This window comes from Girardinichthys multiradiatus, chromosome 3 (assembly GCF_021462225.1).
Source record: "Girardinichthys multiradiatus isolate DD_20200921_A chromosome 3, DD_fGirMul_XY1, whole genome shotgun sequence".
Classification (NCBI taxonomy): domain Eukaryota; kingdom Metazoa; phylum Chordata; class Actinopteri; order Cyprinodontiformes; family Goodeidae; genus Girardinichthys; species Girardinichthys multiradiatus.
The window spans coordinates 3,113,019-3,138,034 of record NC_061796.1 but is presented as its reverse complement, the minus strand read 5'-3'; the positions used below and the strand labels follow the sequence as shown (position 1 = coordinate 3,138,034).

Here is a 25,016-nt window from a genome sequence, read left to right as displayed (position 1 = left end):
CTGTTTTGTTGCTACATCAAAAAAGTTCATATTTTAAAGCTGAAAGAAAATTATCAAAATAACTAGCAGTACAAAGCGGTAGAAAATGACTGACTGACTAGCAGTACATATACTTGTGTTTAAACTTAACCTGATTAAAGTAAAAGACAGGTAAAGCAAATGAAGTAATCAGTTTGTGAAATCCACAGCTTTCAAGAGCAGATTTAATATAAACGAAGATTACATACATTTCTGTTACAGCTGGTCTAAGTCTCAGTAACTAGGAAACTAACAGATGAGGGGCGAGGACAGATGAGAGCAAGCGACGGGTTGCTGATGCCGGTGAATTGAGGAATGATTGCTCCCTTTCAAGCTTTTATGATTGCAGATTCCCTCTGAAGCCTTCCGGTGCGGTGCGGGTGAGCATTTGTGCACGTGTTGTCTTTGTGTGGTTCATTTGTGCTACATCAAGGGATAACACAAGTGTGTCCATTAAGAGTGAGTGATCTACTTCCAGGCAGATTACAGCACAAGTGCATGGATGACTAATGACACCTCTGAAGATGAAAATTACTGTTTGTGGGCACACATATGCCGAGTCTATTAGTTTTTTGCCACTTTGCAGGACCATTTTTTTGCATTTCTGCAACTCTGTAGTGGGTGAGACCCAGTGCTGTACAGGGATTTTCTCAGATCTTAACATCCTCCTCTGTCTCCTTCCGCTTCTCTTTCCAAACAACCCTTTCTTTTTCTGGATACTTTACCATCATTCTAACTTCTCTCCAACCGTCTGCATGGCAGCATTAGTATGTATGGCTGTGTAGCTCAGGGTTTAGAGGTTTATGTCTCCTAATAGACGGAGATTTGTCCTGTCGCACTAATAACCACATATAGCTTACCCTTTGACACAGAGAGAGAATGACTATTTCCAGTCAGTGTGAGAAGAAGCCAGCATCATTTAAGACCTGTCTTATCTCCAAGGAGAAAGGTTCCTTTTCTGTTTAGACCAAATACATTTCATGTTCTCCTTTCCCCTATTTGCCGCTCTCTTTTACCCCTCGCTTGCTGTCTCACATTTAATATGATTGGATTAAGACTGAAAAAACAGGGTAAGGAGATGAGCAAGGGATGAGAGGCTATTAAGAATGTGAGAGGTGAGATGACAGTAGGCTGCAAAAGCAGAGATTGAGGAAGAGGTGTGTGTACGACCAGATGTGCAAGTGTGCGATGGCGTGCGCGTGCAGCACATCTCCTGTATTTATCCCTACGGAATGAAGGTAAGAATAGGTAGGAAGTCAGGCGTTTTGCAGTGGAGCGCTTTAATCAAGGGGCGAGCAATCCTGCATGACCCACTCTGTCATCCATTATTGATGTCTGCCTCAGCCTGGGCTGATGAATCATTAAGCCACTCATCAGGCCTGGGAATTCTGCCTCCTCCTCCTTTCTCGGCCGGTGACACTCATTTACATAAATCACACGCTGCTGTTTTTCTCATGCCGCTGCATAAATGCAAACACTCACCCACATTCAGCTACACGTGCAAAGCTTATAGATTTTTCTTTCCTTATTCTGTGAAAGAAGTAACTTCCATTTTTCCAAAAAGATACACTGGCTCTCCTGCCTGGAAGAAGAAAGTTAACATGAACTATAAAAACATGTTTTAAATCGAAGGTGCATTGCTGTAAAAGTACTATTTGTACTGCCTTTAGTGGTGCTTGGTGGCAATTTTTGCATTGATATTCTGTTAGGTTAATATGAAAAAGCAGACTTTGATGTAGTGGGTGGCACCAAAGTTAAACTTAACTTTTAAATTTATTTTAATTATTATAGTTCCTAATCTCTCCTTTTCATCAAAGTGGCGCTTGGAAGCAATATGGCTAAGGGATCCAGAATTCATACAGTTTATTGGTAACAAAAACAGAATTAAATACTTACCAAACCTCTGCAACTGGCCTTTAAGGCGTTTTCAAATGATCAGTTTTACTAGCTTCAAACACAAACTTTGCAAACAGGAATTGGAACAACTTGAAAAATCTATTAAAAGCATAGAAACACAATTATATCGCAATCCTACAACCCAACTAAACGCATAACTTCTTAGATTAAGAGCTAAATACAACATGTTGCTTTATTGCTACAAATAAAGCAATGAAAAGTTTAATGAAACGGAAACAATCGTATTTTGAACAAGGTGAGAGGGCGGGTAAGTTGTTGGCGTGGCGTATCAAACAGATGCAAGCAGATAAAGCAACAAACTCAATTCAAACTGGTGAGGGGGTGCTAAAAACTGATCCAAAAGAAATAAACAATACCTTTTCAAGGTTTTACTACAATTTGTCTAGCTCACATTATTCTGATCTAGCCCCACAGACACAAACTGAATTCTTGAACTCATTGGAGTTTACTCTTCTAGACAATGATTCCCTAAACTCACTTGAGTGTGAGCTCGATGTGCAATTACTATCTGAGGCTACATCCAGTATGAATGGTGGTAAGAGCCCCAGACCTGATGAAATTCCAATTGAAATATATTCAAATTTTCAGGCTAAACTAATACCACCAATGCATGACATGTACCTAGAAGCCTTCAAAAAAGGGTTGCTTTCTCCTTTGATCAACACAGTGATAATTTCTTTAATCCTGAAGCCAAGTAAACCTGCCACCCAGTGTGGCTCAAATAGGCCGATTCTATGTAAAGTCTTGGCCAAGAAGTTTGAGCCGTTATAACCCAAAATAGTACACCCTGATCAAAATGGGTTTGTACAACGCAGACAGGGCTTTCATAACATCAGATGGGTGTTCAATGTAATTTTTGAAAAGGCTGATGTCCCTGACAATGCCATTCTGTCTTTGAACGCAGAAAGGTCCTTTGACAGGATCGAGTGACAACATATGTTTGCTGTGCTTGAATGTTTTGGTATAAGAGGGAAATTTCTCAGTTGGGTCAAGCTAATATAGTCAAACCCACAAGCTGAAATGTTAACCAATGGCCTAACTTCGTCTCCCAGTAAACTGAACTGGGACTAGGCAGGCGTGCCCCCTTTCTCCTCTCTTGTTTACACTGGCCATCGAGCCTTTAGCTATGGTGATTTACAAATAACTGGTATAAAATAGGGAGCTTGGAACATCCTATAGCTCTAAATGCCGATGACATAATTCTGTTTTGCTCCAGGTTGGGACAGACCATGCCCGCGTTATCAAATGTAATTAAGTCTTTTGGAGCTTTTTCAGGTTATAAGATAAATAATACTAAATCCAAAATATTGTACATGTCAGAAACAGAACAAACAGAACTGAACAGCTGTGTAGCTTTAAGCAAACCACTAATCAGTGAGGCTAACTGAAAAAAAGGCTTCAATTTGCTAGGGAGCATAAAGATTGGACTGTGAAACAATGGAAGAAGGTTATATGGTCTGATGAGTCCAGATTTACCCTGTTCCAGAGTGATGGGCGCATCAGGGTAAGAAGAGTGGCAGGTGAAGTGATGCACCCATCATGCATAGTGCCTACTGTACAAGCCTGTGGGGGCAATGCTATGATCTGGGGTTGCTGCAGTTGGTCAGGTCTGGGTTCAGCAACAGTATGTGTTCAAAGAATGACCAGGTTATTCCATCAATGGATTTTTTCTTCCCTGATGGCACGGGCATACTCCAAGATGACTATGCCAGGATTCATCAAGCTCGAATTGTGGAAGAGTGTTTCAGGGAGCATGAAACATCATTCTCACACATGGATTGGCCACCACAGAGTCCAGACCTTAACCCCATCGAGAATCTTTGGGATTTGCTGGAGAAGGCTTTTTACAGCGGTCAGAACCTACCAAAATCTACCATCATCAATGCAAGATTTTGGTGAAAAATTAATGCAACAATGGGTGGAAATAAATCTTGTGACATTGCAGAGGCTTATCGAAACACTGCCACAGCGAGTGCGTGCCGTAATCAAAACTAAAGGCAGTCCAACGAAATATTAGAGTGTGTGACCTTTTTTTTTTGATAGTGACTTTTTTTTTTGCCAGGCACTGTATTATGGTATTTCTGGGAAGCCCAGATCAGGGCAGCTATGTTCTACTTCTCTAGCAGTCTGCCCCTGGTGTGGGTCACAATCGAGTCCCAGGGGATATCTATCCCTATAAACTTATTCATGTACTCAGCAGACAGGAAAAAGCTTATTAAGCAAACAAAGAACCCTTTTCTAAAAAATACAATGTTAATCTTGAAAAACAACAACTATCCCAGTTTTCACCCATATTTGGTAACAGTGTTTTTTGTCCTGGTAGAGTGGATCTAGGTTTTCAGTTCTGGTTGGCCAAGAGTAAAACCAAGGTGTCTGATCTCAGGGAGGGTATTTATGTCATCTGAAGAACTTAAAAACAAACATGATATTCCTACAAAACATTTTTATAGATATCTTCAGGTTTGGAGTTTCATTTTGCCTAAGCAGCAAAATAAACTGGATCTGCCCTCTTTGTCTTCATTAGAAGACATTACTATAAGCCACCTATATGATAGAGGTCAGGTGTCTCTTCTTAACTCCCTGTTTGTTGACAAATGTAAGGAATCTTAGACCAGCATTTTACAAGCATTGGAAACAGATTTGGGAGAAACTTTGTTGAACGAGGAGATGTTTGCTCTTTGATCCATACTCAATCTGCCAACAAAATTCCAAACTGTTACAGTACAAATGGATAACTAGACAATATATCACTCTTGTTAGATTACACCATTTCAACCCCAATACTCCTGACACTTGCATCAAATGTACTTCCCATAAAGGGTCTTTATTTCATTGTATGTGGGGGTGTCCTCGAATATTGGCTTTTCGGAAGGCGATATTGGGGGTGGTTGGCAAGATGATTGGTAAGGAGGTTCCTTTAAATCCAAAATTTGCATCTTAAATATCTATCCTGAAGACTTTATTACAAACAATCTAAGATCTCTGCTTAATATTTGTTTTTTGGAAGCCAAATGCTGTATTGCATCCTCATGGAAGAAGGAATTTAATATGTGGTATTTCTCAAATGACTTTTTACTTTGCCCGAGAGAAAATTAGCTATTTTACCAAGAACATGGTTGATAAATTTTGGAAAATGTGGTCTATCTTTTTCAGCTGGCTGGGTCGTAACGATATCCGCCTCGACATGTGGAAAGAGGACTTGTCTTAAGGTCGTGTGGTAATACAAATTGGCCTTTATGCAGATGGATCTGTTGGTGTATGTGTTTTTTCCTGTTTCTTTTTTTTTCCCCTGTGTTTGTGTGTTTTGTCGGGGGTTATATTTTTGTACTTGTAAATGAAAGGACATGTTCTTGTCCTCTTGTTAAAACCAATAAAAATATGTTTAAAAATAGCAAAATGCACAATTAAACTTAATATTTTAACCAATCAAACTATGCTAGTGAATTTGAAGCATTTTTTTCTCTTTCAAAATTTTGTTGCAGTACACCAAGGGTGTTTTTGTTTTAAAAAGACATCATGTTCACAGACACTAAATTGTCTAAGTTTGGACTGTTTTCAAATTAGAATGGGGAGACATTTCAGTATTGACTCAGGGGGGGCTGAATATTAAGTTTCTGTTTGTGGTTATATCTCTACAAATTGCGTAAAAAATGTAAGGGAGTTTTAATCTTTTGCATGACAAGCACTTAGCTACTACAACACAAGAAACGAAAGACAAAACGTTCTCACTGTACACTTTTTTCTGTTTCTCTTTAGATGAGAGAAGTGTTGCATATGTAACAATTACACACAGATACTTTGCTGACCTGACACAGGCTGAGTGACAGATAGAGAAACAAATAGAGGCAGACAGATGCAGAGTCTTACACAGTTTGTATTGCTACTCTTTGCCTCTGGGTTTTTTGGAAGTGGAAACGTAGGGAATCTCGGGGAAATTGATGAGTACCCATGCCATGCATATGCACTTGCATGCTCACAATCCACCCACAAGTTGCTTCTCAGCTTTGTGCTGTTTCTCTATTTTTTTCTCTTTCCCTCCTGCTGTTTCTGTGTCTTCCTATTCTCTGTTATGACTAATCCAGTACCACAGGGTTAAGAATATACCTCACAGCAAGGGTAAGAAGGCCAACAAGCAGACTTGTGCAAAAAAAAGCAGAAATGCAATCACTGCAAACATACATACACAAACAGACAGCAGAGTCAGGCACCCTGCCCGTTTAAAACGAGTTTGCCAAGGCTTGGTGACTGGTAGCTGGAGGCTACTTGCAGGCCTCTGTGATCCTGCCATCCTGGCAGGATGCAGCCAGGACATTTCTGCACAGTACTAACCTAAGCTGAGCGCTTGGCATCTTCAGTCTGCTAGACATAGGAGCTCTGCAACTCATGGTAATTGCAGCGGGTTGTTTTTGCCATAGTGGCTAATATGAAGACTGGTTGAAGCAAACAGCATGAAATATTAAGTGTTGGTATCGTGACTATAGAGGCTAAGGGAGGTAAAACTGACATAATTTGATTTATTTCTATTTATGCATGACCAACCCTTTGCTATCAGAATGTCCTAGAAGGTCCTATCTGCTTTAATACATAAACATGAGAACATGCTAGAATGAATATACATGGTAATACATGCAAGGTCATTATAAATCAATACGTATTTCTGCTTTGCTTGTGCAGGTTGTTTTTTCCCTTCCAGTTATACATTGAGTAAATAAAATAGGTTTAGATGCACAGAGATTTTCAAAGATAACTGCTCAGTCATACCTAATTCATCTCTGTGAATCCTTGACCCTCACTTTGATGTCTCACCACCTATTTTTACCCAGGGATGTCGGTTAGGGGTCAGAAGGAAAATATGGAGCATTCTGTATACAAGCATATGGCTAAGGCAGCAGAAACATATTAAACTTTTTTCATTATTCAGCAAAAGACCCCATAATATTAGAAACCACTTCTTATCCAGGAGGATTTTATGTTTATGGTCTAACAATTTAAATATTCTTAACACATTGGTTAAATATGAAACATTATCTCAGATCGGTTTCCAGGACTGCCCTAAAACCTAAAGGGTATTTTGGATTTTTTCAAGTAAGGTTTTGTGAAATTATTTTCAAAATATTAAGCTGCCGTCAGACTGTTTCTTACCTTGCCATGTATACTAGTTTATCTAAAATGTGTATCACATGCATCTAAATGTGAAAAAATTAAGAGCATTCACATCAAGTCCTATTACATCAATGAAGTATGCCTCCCTGTGTTGTATAGTGGATGCGTATTGGGATTAAACATGTAAAATTTACAATGTTTTGCTCCATCAGAACATGGAACTTTGCTTTTGCCATGTTATCACTGTCTCCTTTTATTTTTTTCTCCACACTTGATTGATGGTCTGGAGATGAAAGTTTAATGGTCTATACGTCCATGAGTGCCACAACGTTTCTAAATTCTTTATATAATTATTGTTATATATTATTATATTATACATTATTATATTATATATTATTATATTTTATAAGCTTAATTAAATCAGAAAGTAGTTAACGTAAAAAAGTAGTTAGAGCCACTCCCTGCGTTCAGCATGCCACGTTGACTGCATCTTCATCAGTACAGCTTAAGCTACACAGTGTAGCATTACATTAAATAAAGTTATTGTTGGGCCATTGCTATTTGTGTAGCACTTATTTGTGTTGTAAATTTTGTTGCAGGGGGGCATATGTATGGCACACATGGTATCTCAGCATTGCAATGGTCATGGTACATAATTTTCTTGACATGCCCAAAAGACGTGTGACAGCCTACCTTAGGCTGGGGATCAAATACTCTACTAAAGCTGCACATCTTCCCAAACCACAAAATCGAAGGACAGATATGCAACAGTATGATACAGGTGTTATCTTGCCTAAAAACAATTCTTGATTCTGTAGGAAAAGTAAATAAATCCTGAGAGCAGTGGAAGGCTAACGTGGTCAGATAAAGGCCGCAGATGTAAATTATTTTAGCAATACAAAACAGCTTAAACTGAAAATAAACAGCAGATTTAATGCTTTATTAGCAGGTATGAGATTTGGCAACACATTGTTTTTAGGTTTGTTGAGGTTTGCTCCACAGAATAATGTGTTTGTTACCATACAAAATAATGCTGATATCAGTCCGGTTAATCAGCTGCAAAGGCAATTATCACTGATAATAACTTCACTAAACCTCACTTCAAAAGCTGAACTACTCCCCCACCACCAACTTGAAATAACTCACACTACCTTAGGGATTAGAAACTGATTGAACACTCAGTTAGATTTACACAAATATAGAGCTTTCCTTAAAACAGCACCTCTTGCAATGTGTACTACATGTTTCCTAGCTTCTAGACACAGACACAAAAAATAGACACTATGAGGAGCTAAAGAACTCTTCAGCTGGCTGTCTCATAAAAACGTTTTTCTGTACACTGGTAAAAAACCTGTTTCATATCTTGTCAGTTTTGCAGTCTACCTTGAGACTATGATTAATTAAGACATTATCTTAGACTTAGATCTTAATATCCCTCTTTTTCAAAAGCCAAGATACTAATTAAGGTATATTGCTTTGTAGGCAGTTTCAATTTATGTAGACTGACTTACCACTGTCTATGTGAGAGTATTCCTGCACCCCAGCAATACTTACTATAACAGTCTATTCTATCCAAGGTGCAGCAATACAAAATATAAAAGCCTTGATCTTATGTCAACGAACTCAGTCTCAGAAAAGTAGAACTTACTCATATGCATTAAACTTCCTCTGCCACTTTGATCTATAAATGCAAAGTGCCTGCTCAACTTCTCTCAGACACATTTATTTTTATAAATAATCCTCATGCACATCCAAAGTGGAAGAAAAATATGATGTGAATATTGAAAAATCCAAGCTGCTTTATTCAGAAGGGGCCCCCTTGGTTTCTGATATGCTGGCTGTATTTCCTGGGCTTTTTTTCTGCCAGAAGGCACTGTGAGTCATCTCTCCTCCAGAGAAGAGATAATTAATTTGTCTGAGCTGCTCTTAACCCTGGCCTGGGTGTCAGCGGTGGAGATATGCAAGCACTGGAAACACACAGGTGCAAATATATGAAACGCACATGCCTTGGCGTGCACAACAGCACATGAAAACATGCAGGCTGCGGTTAATGGAGCTATAAATGTAATCTCCACAATCATTACTATGTGAAGGTGTGAATCCAGATAGACCCAGAAGAAGAAGAAGCAGAATGGAGATGTGAAAATTAGGGTTATTGAAGGGCAGGAAAAACTGACCATCAAATAAAGCACACCCTGTCTTCCCTTTCATTCCTTCAAGGACTTTTCAGCAATATTGCTACTGCAATATTAGTTTCCTCACCCACACCCAAACAGCCACTGTACGCACATACCCTCACACATTCGCATGGCGGATTCAAAGGCCTAAACAGTTGCACCTTTGACATGCTAAAAAATGAATGGGCTTCAGAGATGAGATGAAAAGCAGAAGCAGAGGGCAGTGAGAGAGGTGTCAGAAGAAAGAAGTTAAAGCAAAGGAATTGGATGGAGAAATGGAAAGGGAAAAATACAGATGACTACAGCAAACGATAGTTTGATAGCAAAGGAAAACAAAAATATTCGCAGAGATCAGAGTAAAAGGGAGAAATTGCTTCAACAAAATAAAAACAGAGAAAACTCAGAAGAAGTCCTAAAGATTTGATGATTGAATGAACGCTTTTGATTCTTTAATATTCAACATACTCTCAGATTTTTGGGGGTATGATTTTTTTGTCTTCTCATCTCTGCTTTAGTTTGTGTTCCAGATGGTTCATCAAACATCCTGTAATTATCAAACACTCACTAATTATGTGTGAGTGTGTGTATATGTGCTTGTGTGTCTCCAGGTGATTATCTGATGCTGTGATCACTAATGACCACACAGACAAACATCTGTCCTGAGGTAATATACAAAATGAGAGCTTGGCCATCTGGTGCACCTGCCGCCAGCGTGCATGTGTGAGTCTTTTGTTAACTCGTGATTAACTCACTCCAAAGATCTAACGCTAAAATGCACACTTTGTAAAGGTTAGGTTGGGTTATTTAAAAGGGTTGAATGAAGCACTCATCTATAATCAGTACTGATGGTGGATGGCATGCCCCCAGTTTGGAGGAGCAGGTTTTGCTGCAGGCTGAGAGCTAAGCAATGTCCTATGGAGGATGTCAGCAGAACAACAAATTACATTATTCAAAAATTAAAATAAATTAATAAATAGATAAAAAGGGTATGCAGGCCATGTGTTTTCTCCCTGTGCATGCTTGGGAGCATGCTTCAGTTTTTATTTAAACATTTTTCATGAATTCCATTCAACCAAGAAAGTTGCTTCTCTTAGGAAATGAGGAAGGTATCTCACAAAAGATAACAAAACAATGTATAAGAAGCTTGTTCCATGCCATAACTTTTTGTTTTTTTGTGACCAGACTTATTTCTAAACAGTTAAATTGCTTGTTTCAGTAAGCACAAGAAAAAACATTGCAGCCTTCTTTAGCTCTTTAGCAAGTTGACAAGCAGTGCAAACCAACAAGTGGGTGTGGGGTGACACCTCCTTACCCTAATGCTCCATACCGCCAATGTCAAAAGTTCTTTTTGGAAGAATGCAATTCTGTCTTCCATTAGTTATTTGAGTTACTGTGACTATATTTGTTATAACCATAATTGTGCTTTTTTAAAGGAGTTATAGGCTTTTCAGTAAATTAGTTTCCCATCAGAAAGAGTCATGTTTGAAGGCTGTTGAGGAGGATCCACAGGACATCGGCAGACGCATGATGGAGTGTGGAAAGCTGGCTTTAATAATTGGTAACTTACAGAGACACTGGGAGAATTAGCATAAGAACAAGGACAAGAGCAACAGTAAAATCCAGCAGTGAGAGAAGAAGAAAAATGATCTTAAATATGGTGGGGATGTGATGAGTAACATGGAAACCAGGAGAGTATAATTAACATAATTCAGAGCAGCTGGGGGAGAATCTAAGCAAGGAACTGAGGGAAGGATGAATATTGGGCACAGGAGAAACTGAATGGAAAAATGGAGGATCAAACTAACCAAAAGCTAAGGACTAAGAACAGGTGAGACTAAACCAAAAAGCACAGAAAGAACTAAGAAACTCAATACAGGAATGAATGAATAACATGGAGAGACCCAAATAACACAAAAATGATCTAAATATAAACACAAGTGAACACTAAAACACAAACAGCTGTGGATCATAACAGAAAGGGGTTTTAAACATGAAGTAATAATAATCTGAATTTAGTTAACACTTTGGCAAGTTTGGCACCTATTTGGATGGTTTAAATTTATTTCTGCCTATCAAAAGCAGTGCAGGTTCTAGCTTCCATGCCTGAACTGGCATGGTGATGTCAGTAATTGACTGTCCCATAGTCAATGCACAAACTTTTGATGTGTACTTCATGCATTTCTTCTTTTACATGAATCCACAACAAACTTTGAAGATGAATTTTGTGATGAAATATTTAAATCAGCTTAGTCTTCACTTTTTTATATCACAAAATCTGGCCAACTACAAGTTCACACAACCAACTCAGTGCCAAGACAAGTCAATTCAGCTCTTGCAGAAATCTTTGTTGCCAATATGCAGCACCCTCTACTCTTTTTGGAACCCCTGTGAAACATTTGGTAAAAACCTTAAAATAGATTTGAAAAAAAGATTAAAAACAGATGAAATTTTTGTTGAAGCAACATAAATCATATAGAAAATTGTTAAAAAATACGCTTTAATTTAAGTATATTTATTTATTGGGAAAAAAAATAAAATAACTGTTTTTACCTAAATTTGTTCTGTATTAATTATCAGCACAACTTAAAAATCATTACAATGAATGTAACTGGATTCTGGTTTATTTTGTCACCATACACACTGAGAATGATGATGAGGAAAATAAAAATAAATCTCCAAATCTGTCTGTTTAAGAACTCCAGCAAAGAGAGTCATTGTAAGGTCTCAAAGTCTCTGTAACAATGACCAGATGTTGTTTACATGCCAGCGGGTTGCTTAGGAACAATTCCATGATTAGAATCTGTCCTCTTCAACCATCACCGGCGTAAACATGGCATTTTCTGAACTCCACTGGGACCTGAACTGGAACTGTTTGCTTTGGCTAGATGAGACTAAGATTGAGCTTTTTAACAGTGAACACTACAGGTTGGTCTAGTGTAAAATAAATAGATGAATATATGGAAAAGCACATCATGCCTGCATGCCTGCTGCTACCTATGGAGGAGAATCTGTGATTGTGTGGGCCTGTTTTGCTTCCAAAGATCTTGAGAAACTTGTTAGATTGCATAGCATCATAAAACCAGTTAAAGACAATGACATATTGAAGAAACATCTTTAAACTACTTTACCAGTAAACTAAAAAAGGGTCATCATTGGATCTTTTGCCAGAACAATAATGCAAAACATATCGCCATTAAATAGAGAAATGGTACACGAGACATGAAGGACAAGACTACGTTTTGGTGAGGCCTGTACAAGTATTAATAGTATGTAACAGGAAAATAAAAAAATAAAAAGAAAAGTTTTTTTTTTCTTTTTTTTAAGAGTGAGATTACGCTCCTGCAAGAAAGAGTGGATTTATTTAAGGGCTTTTCAACATCTTTACCAGGGATAGCAACAAGTGTAAAGGACTCTGTACATAATAATAAAATATGAATCAATTCATGCAGAAAATTCATGAACCAGCTATTGCCTTAGCTACAGTGAACATATAATGTTTGCAGACCACCAGTTTAGCAACCACAACAATGATTTTTTCTACAGTAATCAATAAAGCTGGCCATTAGAGTTGTTCCGTATAACTATGCTGTGCACATGTAAAAATAAAACAAATGACCATTTTTCTTTATGTCTAAAACCACATTTCTTGTGTTAATTGTATATTTAGAGACAAAAAAACTGTTTGGTTTATGTTTACATCAATATTTTTAGATGAACCTTATGACCATGGCCTTCAGTAAGCCTTCCCCTCTTTAAAGCATTGCATTTTACAACTAGTTTAATCTGCAAAATAATAAATTCAGAATAAACTGAGCATTGTTTACTATACCAGACTGCAGTGGGTAAGAAGGATATCCAGCAATAAATGCATGGTTAAAGCTAGATATACACAGATATACACTGCTCAAAAAAATAAAGGGAACACTTAAACAACACAATATAACTCCAAGTGAATCAAATTTCTGTGAAATCAAAATGTCCACTTAGGAAGCAACACTGATTGAAAATCAATTTCACAGCTGTTGTGCAAATGAAATAGACAACAGGAGGAAATCTTTGGCGATTAGCAAGACACACTCAATAAAGGAGTGGTTCTGCAGGTGGGGACCACAGACCACTTCTCAGTACCTATGCTTTCTGGCTGATGTTACCGAGATGAGATCCTCAGACCCCTTGTGAGACCATATGCTGGCGCGGTTGGCCCTGGGTTCCTCCTAATGCAGGACAATGCTAGACCTCATGTGGCTGGAGTGTGTCAGCAGTTCCTGCAAGATGAAGACATTGAAGCTATGGACTGGCCCGCCCGTTCCTCAGACCTGAATCTGATTGAGCACATCTGGGACATCATGTCTCGCTCCATCCACCATCGTCACATTACACCACAGACTGACCAGGAGTTGGTGGATGCTTTAGTCCAGGTCTGGGAGGAGATCCCTCAGGAGACCATCCGCCGTCTCATCAGGAGCATGTCCAGGCGTTGTAGGGAGGTCATACAGGCACGTGGAGGCCACACACAATACTGTGTCTCATTTTGACTTGTTTTAAGGACATTACATCAAAGTTGGATCAGCCTCTAGTGTGTTTTTCCACTTTAATCTTGTGTGTGACTCCAAATCCAGGCCTCGATTGGTTAATAAATTTGATTTCCATTGATGATTTTTGTGTGATTTTGTTGTCAACACATTCAACTTTGTACAGAACATAGTATTCAATGAGAATATTTCATTCATTCAGATCTAGGATGTGTTTTCTGAGTGTTCCCTTTATTTTTTTGAGCAGTGTATATTAGACTAAATAGATACATTTTTATTATAGCAGATTTCTCCTATTTAAAAGAATAAAGTACAAAAGATAAAATTAAAATCAAAAAACAGACATATGAGACTTTAGAGAAGACATTGAACAAATTCATTTTATAAAACTCTGCCTTACCAAAAGCACCGCTGATTAAAAGGTATGTTTCTTCTTTTTAAAGAAATCAAGACAGTGAAAGTCAAAAACGGTGGGTAACCAATTCCTTTGTTGTAGAGCAGCTCCTTAGAAAGAACCAATTCCCCAGGGTTTTAAATGGGGTCTGAGAAACTCCTAATAATCTCTGGTTAGATGGCTATGGAGTCACAGAAGTGTGAAGTTCTAACAAGTCAGAAATATACCAGGGCACTTGATCTTGCAAAGGTAACAATAAGACTTATAAAATGTACTCCTAAAAAGAGCTAGTAACCCTGTAAGAAATGATGAAGCAATTAAGGGTTTCGCTACAGATTGGCAACTGCTATGTGTTTGTTATGTGCAAGTGGGATAAGAATGATGCCAGAGGAGATGTGGTATTGCTGTGTTGTCTTGAGTTCATAAAAAAAAAAAAATGGTTGGCCACTAAGCCTTGAAAATAGCAATTATTTTAAGATTGTACGACTAAATGTTGGCTCATTAGCTGCAGTGAAGGCTAAAATATTGCATGCAGTGGTAAGCGTCACTTATCAAGACAAACACAACCTAAAAGAAATCTGGATTTGGTCATCGGTGAACTGTAAACAGGCCAGCTACCATCTACAAAACATCCCAGATTCAAAAGTACAATGATACATGGGTGGTGTTTAGGATGTTTATACACCTAGCATCTGCCTCAGGACATACTGGGTTTTTACTGAGAGACTTGCAGGTTACATCACCTCAAACAGCAACTTTTTTCACACGTTACATAACGAAGCATAAGCAAACAGTGAGAAAACTTTGTAAGCAGAATGAAAAGATACTAAAATAGAGAGCAAAGCAAAAATGCTGACCAGAAGTTTGCAAATGAAAAAGTATTGAAGCAACAGATCACAGACAGCACTGCTCCTATGTGGAACCAGTTCACTTATCAAGCAGAGGTTATCACTCTATGAGGCACTAATTAATTCATTAGATAAATAAAATGCCAAAAGTTTGAGAAGGTTTTAATACCGTTGCCAACTGTTTCCCTCCCACCCCCCACCCTTCCTCTCATCGCCCCTCTCACCCATCTGTCCAAATTATCTACCTTTCTCCCCAACACATACTTGCGTTTCTGCCATCTCCAGAGAACTGTGTGTGTGTGGTGATGGAGGACATTAGCCGTGATCAGCAGGAGCACTTTGCAGCGGTCAGCAGGATCGGCCCAGTCATACAGGACGTTAGCATTCAGTAGCACTTACCTGTTCTCTCTCAACCAGTTCCTTCAGGGCCTTTAGGCCAAGTCGGTGAGTGTGTGAGTGCATTGATATTAGCCTTTATAATGTGAGGCACTGTGGTATTACAGGTGTTGACTGTGAAACAGCAACTACTTATTTATTTAATTATTTAGTGCCTGTCTCTGAGCTTTTATGATAAACATTTTCTATCCTTTAATTCAAAATTTTTACACTTTGTTAATAGCAGGTGAAAGATTTCATGAATGTCCAGATGTTTTGCTGAGAGTTTTTTGATACTGATCCTGAATCGCTTATAATTATGATCGTAATTAAAAGTGCCAATTGGATGCTCAAACTGCCATGCCAAATGGCACTCCAGTTGGCTCTTCCTGTTTCTGTCCCCTTATAAGTGGCCTGATATTTGTAGCTTACAACATGACTCACAATGAACATTGTAGTGTCTTTAGCTGTTAAATAGTTTTTTACATAAACATTGCTTAGCTCCCTTTGGAGTTAATGAAAACACAAGGGAGCAAATGCAGCGACGCACAGACACACACACACACACACACACACACACACACACACACACACACACACACACACACACAACGCAACACAAGCGCATACAACACAAGTGCATTTCCACTTGCTTTGACACTGTGTGACATGATGAATTCGCTTCATCTGGTTCGTGCAACTGCAGTGAAACATACATCAAAGTGGTCTGTGGTGGAAGAGCGGACACAAGGCTGTATATGCAGGTAGGGGATTTTGTATCCCTTTGACTACAAAATTACAATGTTTGTGGGGGTTTTGAATGTAGAAGTGCATCCTTACAAACTGTGGGCTTATCATTAGACCAGCCTGTTCTTACAGAAATACACCAACTTTTGACTCCAAAATGCCTAGTGGGAGCACATAGTGTGTTTAAAATAGCAACAAACTTCTCTTTAATGACTCTAGTATGTCAAAAACCTGCTAAAATGGTGCTCATGCCTGTGCTTATTTTCCAGAATGGCAAGCAATAGCAGTGTCACATCAGCCTAAAATTCCGGTTCAATTATTATAGCTAAAGAAACCTTTTGGAGAAGATTTAAAACATCTCTAAGAAACAAAACATATATTTTATTTATATCCATATTTTATTGAAGGACTTAGGAGATAACAAACATCTGAAAGTAGAAAAAGACTAATGTTGCTTCACAAGTCAAGTTAGTCTCTCATTAAACACATTTTAAATACCTTTCTACTGGCATTGTTTCTGTTTTTCAAGATGTTTGGTTAGATTACATTTAAAAATTGATAGATTACATTTGATTACAAAATTTCGGCCATTAAACAGAAATTAGTTTAGTGAATTTTCCACTTGTGTAAAAAACTGTAATTACCTATGACCTTTGGCTAAACTTAAACCAGATTTTTCCATACAGCTCAAAAACAAACACATAAGTTTTTTTTTCTCACTTTCTGACGTCATATTTTTCCTGGTTAAGGTCAGTTAACAAATGTATTTCTATTTGCTAAATGCCACAATTATGAGAAAAAGAATTTAAAGGGATTTAGAAATGTAGTAATTTGGCTACATGTCTGTTGCAGCAGGCAATAAAGATAGCAGTCTAAGCAGAAAGAGGGTTCTCCCTTTCCCCAGCTACTACTTTTCCAGAGGGACTCCTAGGCATTCCCAAGCCACTCCTCAGGGGTAATCTCATTAGTGATCCCTTGATCTGCCCTAAAGCCTCATCCCTGTGGGACATGTCAGAAACACCTATGCTGGGAGATGTTGCAAAGGTATCCTTACAAGATGTCCAAACTACTTCAATAAGGTTAGTTAAATACATCTACCGTATTTTCTGAGCACCTCCATAATGGCTCCCCTCAAGGCAGCAAACTCCCAACTTGGAGATGGCAAAACATGTTCTTCCAACTGATAAATGGTGCTTCACAAAAGGATACATTCATCATTGACATTTTGGTTTTTATTCTCTTTTAATCAATATATTTAAATGTTATTAAATGTTATTAACAAAGATTTGCCTTCTTACTCACACTGAGCCTGGTTCTGCTGGAGGTTTCTTCCTGTTAAAAGGGAGTTTGTTTTCCTCTTACTGAGCATGTGCTACATGCATGCTCAGTATGAGGGATTGCTGCAAAGTCAATGCAAGCAACTGTCCACTGTTGCTACATGCTCATCCTGGAGGAGTGAATGCAGCAAGTCACTGACTCGATGCAATCTGCTGGGATTCCTTAGATAGAAAAACCTTTTAACCAATTTGAAAAATAAACTGAATATGACTGCAGTGTTTGATAGTTGGGATTAATTAGAATGTTTGTACCTGACTTGAAATCTGTATGATTAGATTGAATTGAATTTGTAAAGTGCCTTGAGACGAAATGTGTTGTGAATGGGCACTATCTAAATAAACTGAATTGAATTGAACTGAATTGAATTTATGCCAGGTGGCACTATAAGAAAAATAAATAAATTACCTACCACACTAAAATGCCCCCTCCTTGAACATGGTGGAGGGGTTTGACTGCCCGAATGATCCTAGAGGCTATGTTGTCTAGGGCTTAAATGCCCCTGGTAAGGTCTCTCCTGGCAAACAGGCTCTAGGTGACGGGTCCGACAAAGAGCGGTTCAAGACACCCTCATGAGGACTACACAATCGAGGCACATGACGTGGTGAAGAGAGAGCTGAGCCAAAAAGCGAAGCTCTCGATTTACCAGTCGGTCTACGTTCCTACCTTCACCTATGGCCATGAACTTTGGGTCATGACCGAAAGAACGAGATCCCGGATAAAAGCGGCTGAAATGAGCTTCCTCCGTAGGGTGGCCGAGCACTCCCTTAGAGATAGGGTGAGGAGCTCGACCATCCGGGAGGGGCTCGGAGTAGAGCCGCTGGTCCTCCACATCGAGAAGAGCCAGTTGAGGTGGCCCGGGTATCTGTATCAGATGCCTCCTGGACGCCTTCCTCGGGAGATGTTCCAGGCACGTCCCACCGGGAGGAGGCCCAGGGGACGGCCCAGGACACGCTGGAGGGACTATGTCTCTCGGCTGGCCTGGGAACGCCTTGGGCTCCCCCCGGAGGAGCTGGAGGAGGTGTCTGGGGAGAGGGACGTCTGGGTGTCTCTGCTGAATCTGCTGCCCCCGCGACCCGGTCCCGGATAAAGCGGAAGACGACGAGTACGAGTATGAGTACAAGTATGAGTACGAGTACGAGCATGAGTACTAAAATGTATTTATTATACCGTGAAATAGCCCGTCTCACGAGAAATCCATTGTCAGGCAATATCTTTTTGGTCCTTTTCCTTAAAAAATTAAATTATGGTTCTTAAATCTTTGGATCTTTTTTAACCTTAGAAATTATTTTCTATCTTTGAACAATTTTTCTACCAGGCATGGTGGCACAGTACAATCATAGAAGAAAAACTACCAAAGCAGAGCAGATGAAGAGCAACTATGGGAGAAGGAATGTAGTATTATTTCATTTTATGTTCTATTTAGAACAGAGACAACACTCCTGAACAGAATAAGTGTGAAATGGAAAGCTACGTGGTGCCCCTTGAAACGCCTGCCACTGACCAGATTCTGCTGGTGTGCAAATTAATAAGGGCTTATTTTTTTATACGTGTCTGACGCTGCATTACACTTAACAACCTAATTAAAATTGCACAGTTTTCTATAGCACGTTGAGACATGTCTGTGGTTTATTCTGGATGCAATAGAGTGAGACTGAGTGAAGCTTTTAGCGGATAACAGGAAGGAGCATATTACAAAAAATTAGCTCTGTTTTAGTTTTTTATCTGTCAAAGAACATGATGCACCTCTGTCCATCTTGGTGGCCAGAAGCTTTTTTTATACTGCGGCATTGGTTTCACAGTTCCTGAAAATAAGTAGGACTGTCTAGTTACCGCAACAAAACTTGAAAGTTAGAGTTTTAATATCAAAAGTAGCATATTAAAAAACATCTGACATCCCTTGCTGAGGGCTTTGTGAACATGACCACCAACTGCAGGTGGATATGATGGTTATGTATAACAATTGTAGAGAGCATTAAAGTACAGGAAATGTTGGATATCCTGAACCATTTAATTTTGGACATTGATTCCATTCTCAGTGGGGAAAAATAGGTTTTGTCTAGGGGGAAAGGGAGCAAAGAGAGAATAGCGACAGAAAACGGCTGGCTGTGTATCAGGTTGAAACTGTCTGAAATTAGGAATCCAGTGGACCTGTAACAATTCCCTTTCCGGACACCTTTTTTTTCTCACTATCTCCTCCTGTCGTCCCTTATTGCTGACAAGAACAAAGAAAAAAAATCCTTTAAAGTGTTAATGAGATTTTAAAGAATGACTCACTAGTGATGATTACGTGATATTACATACATGCAGAATCCGAAATTTAGACACATCACACAAACCTATAATAATTACTAATTAGTGGTGATAAAGCAGTCATGAGCAACAAAACCTGTCCTTGACAGAAAACAGCACAGTCCAGTGAGGCTAACTAAATAACATAATGGAGCACTTTTAACATACCCAAGAGAATAAGTACTGAAAAAGGAAGGTTGCTGATGTTCAGCAATTATTGGTGCCCAGTATTTTTTTTCATTCTGCAATACTTTATCAAAGAAGAAGACACATGAAGTTACCCTTGACAAATCCCAGCTGTAAGATGCTTTGTACTTCGCTAAATCAAAGAGCAACTAGCTGTTGTGGCATTTTCCAGAAAGGGAGCGACAGCAGTAAAAGGACGCTGCTCAGCAGGTTTACCTGCCTTGAAGAGATGCATTAAAATCACTCCTCCTTGCTTCACCTAAAACAAGGGGTCACTTTTCAACTGCTGGACCACAAGCACAGACTGTTCATCATGTTGACAGGTTCGTATATCGCACCTTGTCTACCCTAATATGAATAAATCTGAAAGCATATTTTTTCTACCTTCTGACCTCTCTTACTTACCAAGCCAGCATTTTGCAAACTGGAAAACTTCCCAAATGTACATTTTGCTATATTAGCTCTAAAAAGTTTTTTTGATGTTTCTAAAATAAATGACTCCCACAAATCACAGCTTGGAGAGAGCAATTTGTATGAAGCATGATTCAAATTTCTATTTTCATGTTAGGGTCAAATACAGTTAAACCTGCAACACCCTTGCTGGGTGTCAACATTTTTGTTCAGCAAAGTAAAGTAAGGTTAGTCCTTGAATAGATTGGTGCATTGAGAGAGAATCTTTAGAACTGCAGCTTCTTAAGGTATTACTTGAATGGCTTTGTTTGACTGGCACTTTTACTTTTTGAATTTCTTACATCAGTTTAACATATGCAAAATATTTCCACTGTGAAAAGACTGTAGATATCATACACTCTTTTCACAGTGGAAATATTTTGCATACTTGAGTAAAAAGGATTAAAGGTTGTTAACTTTTTTCGAGACATGTTTACATGTGCACAAATTGGGTACAAAATGGGTTTTGAAAATGTTTATAAAAAAGAATTTGACTCCAGTACACTTTCCTTCACTGACAGCAAATGTACTGGAATAAAATTCCTTGTTTGTGTGTACAAACTTGGCAATAAAGCTGATTGTGATAAGAAATATTTTAGATATTTATCTGGGTCAGCTGAGAAAGAATAATTTGCCACAGCACCTTCGAAAGAATAGATTTTTCTTCTACACATTTTGTTTTTTTATAACCACAGATTTAATTTATTTAACTAGAGTTTATTGAGATAGATAAAAGCAAATCACTGCATACCTGAGATGTGGAAAGTAAATTAATCACAGTTTTCCAAATATTTTAGCAAATACAAATCTGAAAAAAGTGATGTGCATATGTATTCAACCCATTTTACTTAGATATGTCTAAGTAAAATCTAGTGCAACCAACTGCCTTCAGAAATCACATAAACAATAAATAGAGTCCACCTTTGTGTAATTTAAAATCAGGATAAATAAAGCTGCTCTGTGAAGATCTGAGAAGAACACACCAGACATGTCAGGGATACAATTGTGGAAAGATGCATTGCTGGATTAGGTTATAAAACATTATCCCAAAGTTTGAACATCTCATGGACGACTTTTCAGTACAGTAACTGGAAAAAGAATGAGTATGGATGAACTGCAAACCTCTGGACACATGAATGTCAACCTAAATTGAAAGGCCACGCAAAGGAGAGCATTAATCACAGAAGAAACCCAGAGGCCCATGGTGATTCTGGAGGAGCAACAGAGATCTACACCTGAGGTAGATGAATCTATCGACAAGACAGTGTTGTATTAGTCATAAGAAGTCCTGTTTGTAGTTTGTCATGAGCCTTATAGGAAACACAGCAAGCATGCAGATGTTTTGTTCTCTGGTAAGATGAGACTTTTTGATCAACACGTAGAATGCAAAATGTGGGAGGAAACATAACCTGAAAACACCATGCCCAAAGTTGAACATGGTGGTGGCGGTATTGTGGTGTGGGGGTGGTTTTCTTCAGAAGGGACAGGAAAGCTGAGTCAAAGCTGTTGGGAAGATGGATGATGCTAAATACAGGGCAAAGGTTGAAAAAAAAAACGTTTTCAGGCTGAAACAGACTCTTTACCTTACAGCAGGAAAATGACTCTACTTTTAGAATGGTTTGATCAAAGAACCATTGTGTGTTAGAATGGTCCAGTCAAAGAATCTGTAGTAAGATTTCACATCTGATGTTCAAAACCATCCATCAAATATGAGTGAAGTTGAACACTGTATATAATAATCCTCTGGAAAGAGGAAGGCTTTGCTAATTGACTGATATAAGCAAAATATTTGATGCCTACTGATAAATTTAAAAAATTTACTTTAAAGGCCTTGCAAATGCAAACCTTTGCTGCAATTGAGAGTAGTTTTGACAAAAACTGTAGCAACTTTTGAGGAAATCCTCATCTAAAATATACACCAAGATGTTATGAAACAACGTACCATCTACTTGGGAATTAGCAACTGTTTGAAAGTTTTGCATCCATCTTTAAATTTAGATGTGGCAGTGAGCCATGAGTGTTTAGAAATTTGACTTTCTCTGGTAAATTAGTTGGAAAGGAGACTTACAGTGTTGCAGGAGCAGCCAAAAATGAGCTTTTGATGTTTTTTTAGAAGATGAAGGAGCCCTGAGATAGGTGATAGGAATGATGAAATTCAAATACGGGGCCCTAATTTGCAGAAAGTGAGATATGCACTGTGCAGTGTGCATCTAAAGAGTTGATATGCACCGACGGTCTAACTAGATATCGTTTTCTCTCTTCGCATTTGTGTGTTGAGTAAGTGTGTTAAAGTTTGCAAGGATGGTTGTGAATGTGAAGTTTGCAAGGATGGTTGTGAATGTGACTTATTGGTGTGTCTCACACACACACACACACGCGCGCACACACACACACACACACACACACACACACACACACACACACACACACACACACACACACACACACACACACACACACACACACACACACTCATACAGTACCAGCTGCTTCTTTCCTCCTTTCTCATCAAACTTGTCATCAGCTGTGCCAGTTTGTCTCATCTCACATTAAGAGCTCATGAATAATGTGTTTACCCGAGACCCTCCAAGTGGCTCCCGGATCTACCTACAACTTACACACATACATGCACACAAATACACATCTAAGTATACACTGGTCAAGATATGTTGCTATTTTTGGGTTATTTTTCCCTCCTTTTGGCTTTACTTCTGAAGATTTGTTCCACAGACCAAACATGTGCATACTGGTAAGTTTAGTGGCTAATATTCCCCATCAACACAAAGAAAGTTCATTCTTTCTTTCTTGCACACACTTGACGAACAATACTGACCTAAACAATTGGCTAGAGGTAATTAGGCCTATTTTTGTCTGCTCAACTCATCTCCTTCTCACAGAAATAATGTAATTTGATTCATTTAATTCCCAAAAGAAAGGAAAAGGACTATAGCGGACAATGGCTTTATGCTTGGCTACACAATTTTTTCCCTTTTTGAAATAAAAATACTCTTATCTTCTCTCTCCCACCAAAAGAAACAAAAGGGAAATGTTCTTTTATTGCTCTGGAAAAGAAATTATCCGTATGTGCAAAAATATTCGCTTCCCCCCTGCAGCTGTATAAGAGTGTTACTAGGCTGATGAGCTTTTTAGTCTTATCTATACTACCTTCAGTTAACTTGAGAAGTTTCTTATGATGACACACTTGCAGGGCTCCTACGAGTTTACATCAATATGTCATACCTTTCAGAGTTCTCATTCCTTTTTTGGCAAATTCTGAAACATAAATTCAAAACTTCAGTGTGAATTTATGGCAGGTTTTTATGCTTTGGTCTCTGAAATTCTCAGTGTGTTACATTGAGTACTTTTTAGACCTTTTCAGACAATGATTATCATTTAAATTTAAGAACAGCATGAATTACAAAAGATAACTTGAACTTACGTAACAAATTATATCTAAATGATATTTTTACTTAAGCGAGGTAAATATAACTAAAAAGTTGATGCTTTCAACTCTGGGATGTAACTTCAGTGATTTCTCACAGTATACCTGGGAAAGGTTACTAGGTTTTAGCCAGCTATCCAAATCTAACTTTTCAGGCAAAACCTAGCTAAAAATACAGTTTTGTATTATAAAGGTGCTAATATGGGATAATGTTACAAGAACATTTTGATTTGAATTAAAAAATAATAATAAAAATATGCATCATAACAAATAATTATAACTAATAATTTTAATTAAAAAAGTAACTACTTAACCACAACCCTATTTAAGGAGTAGAAAAGTACTTATTTTAAAAATAAAAATTGATAGAAGCAATTGGTAAATAAAATAACAAGCTTAATGGGTAATTCAATTTATTTTAGCTACTACTATGAAAAATCTGGACATATATAAGACGTTTAAAGAGTTCAAATTAGGGTTACTACATTAGTGCGTTTAATAACTTTGTATGACCCTGCAGAAGCCCTGACATATAGAACCTGCAAAAATTAGACTGTAAGGATGGATGGATGGATGGATGGATGGATGGATGGATGGGCATAAGTCAGGAAATGCAATTACGTTTCCATTCTCTTTGTCTGTGCTTCTGCTCACCGGTCCTTACCATTGCACTTCTAGCTTTCAGCCTTTCAATTAAAAAAAGAAAGAAGATGGTCCCATGTACTTAATTTAGAGTACTTTACATGCTCAATTATTCAAACAAGTTACCTCACAAACGAGACAATAAAAACATTTTCCCCGCTCAGGACGCTCTCCTACCGGTGAGTCACTGCTTCCTGTTGGACAGAGCGGTCCTCTGAAGACACCCTTGACGCGCCGAAAGTGTCCTTTGCTCAGGTGAGTGGAGCTCATAACCAGGTAGTAACACGCACTGCACGCCATCTCGGGGGGGAGGGTGTTAGGGGTCTCTGGGTTTAGGGCCCATTAAACAAGGGACCGTTCGTTTTTTCGGCCCCGATCCGTGATGCGAACGATGCACGGTCCTGGAAGTGGGTGCTGCAGGTAAGAACGTCTTACTCCAGTCTTCTGATGAGAAGTGGAAAAAACGGGGGGAATGAAACCGCTCTGTGGGATAACTGCTTCTTCTCCTTGAAGAAGAGAGGCATACATAGAGTAGACTGAGAAACTAGGATGTTTTTA

At 38.5% G+C, this 25,016-nt stretch overlaps 1 protein-coding gene across 1 annotated transcript in view; it reads right to left on the bottom strand.

The window, feature by feature from the left end:
* LOC124866077 (G patch domain-containing protein 8) overlaps positions 1-24,801 on the bottom strand; it is a 73,004-nt gene extending 48,203 nt beyond the window's left edge. The window contains 2 exon segments of the mRNA XM_047361728.1: positions 24,636-24,779; positions 24,781-24,801. Of these exon segments, the coding sequence (XP_047217684.1) occupies positions 24,636-24,779; positions 24,781-24,801 (165 nt within the window).
* Positions 24,802-25,016: the final 215 nt, after the last annotated feature.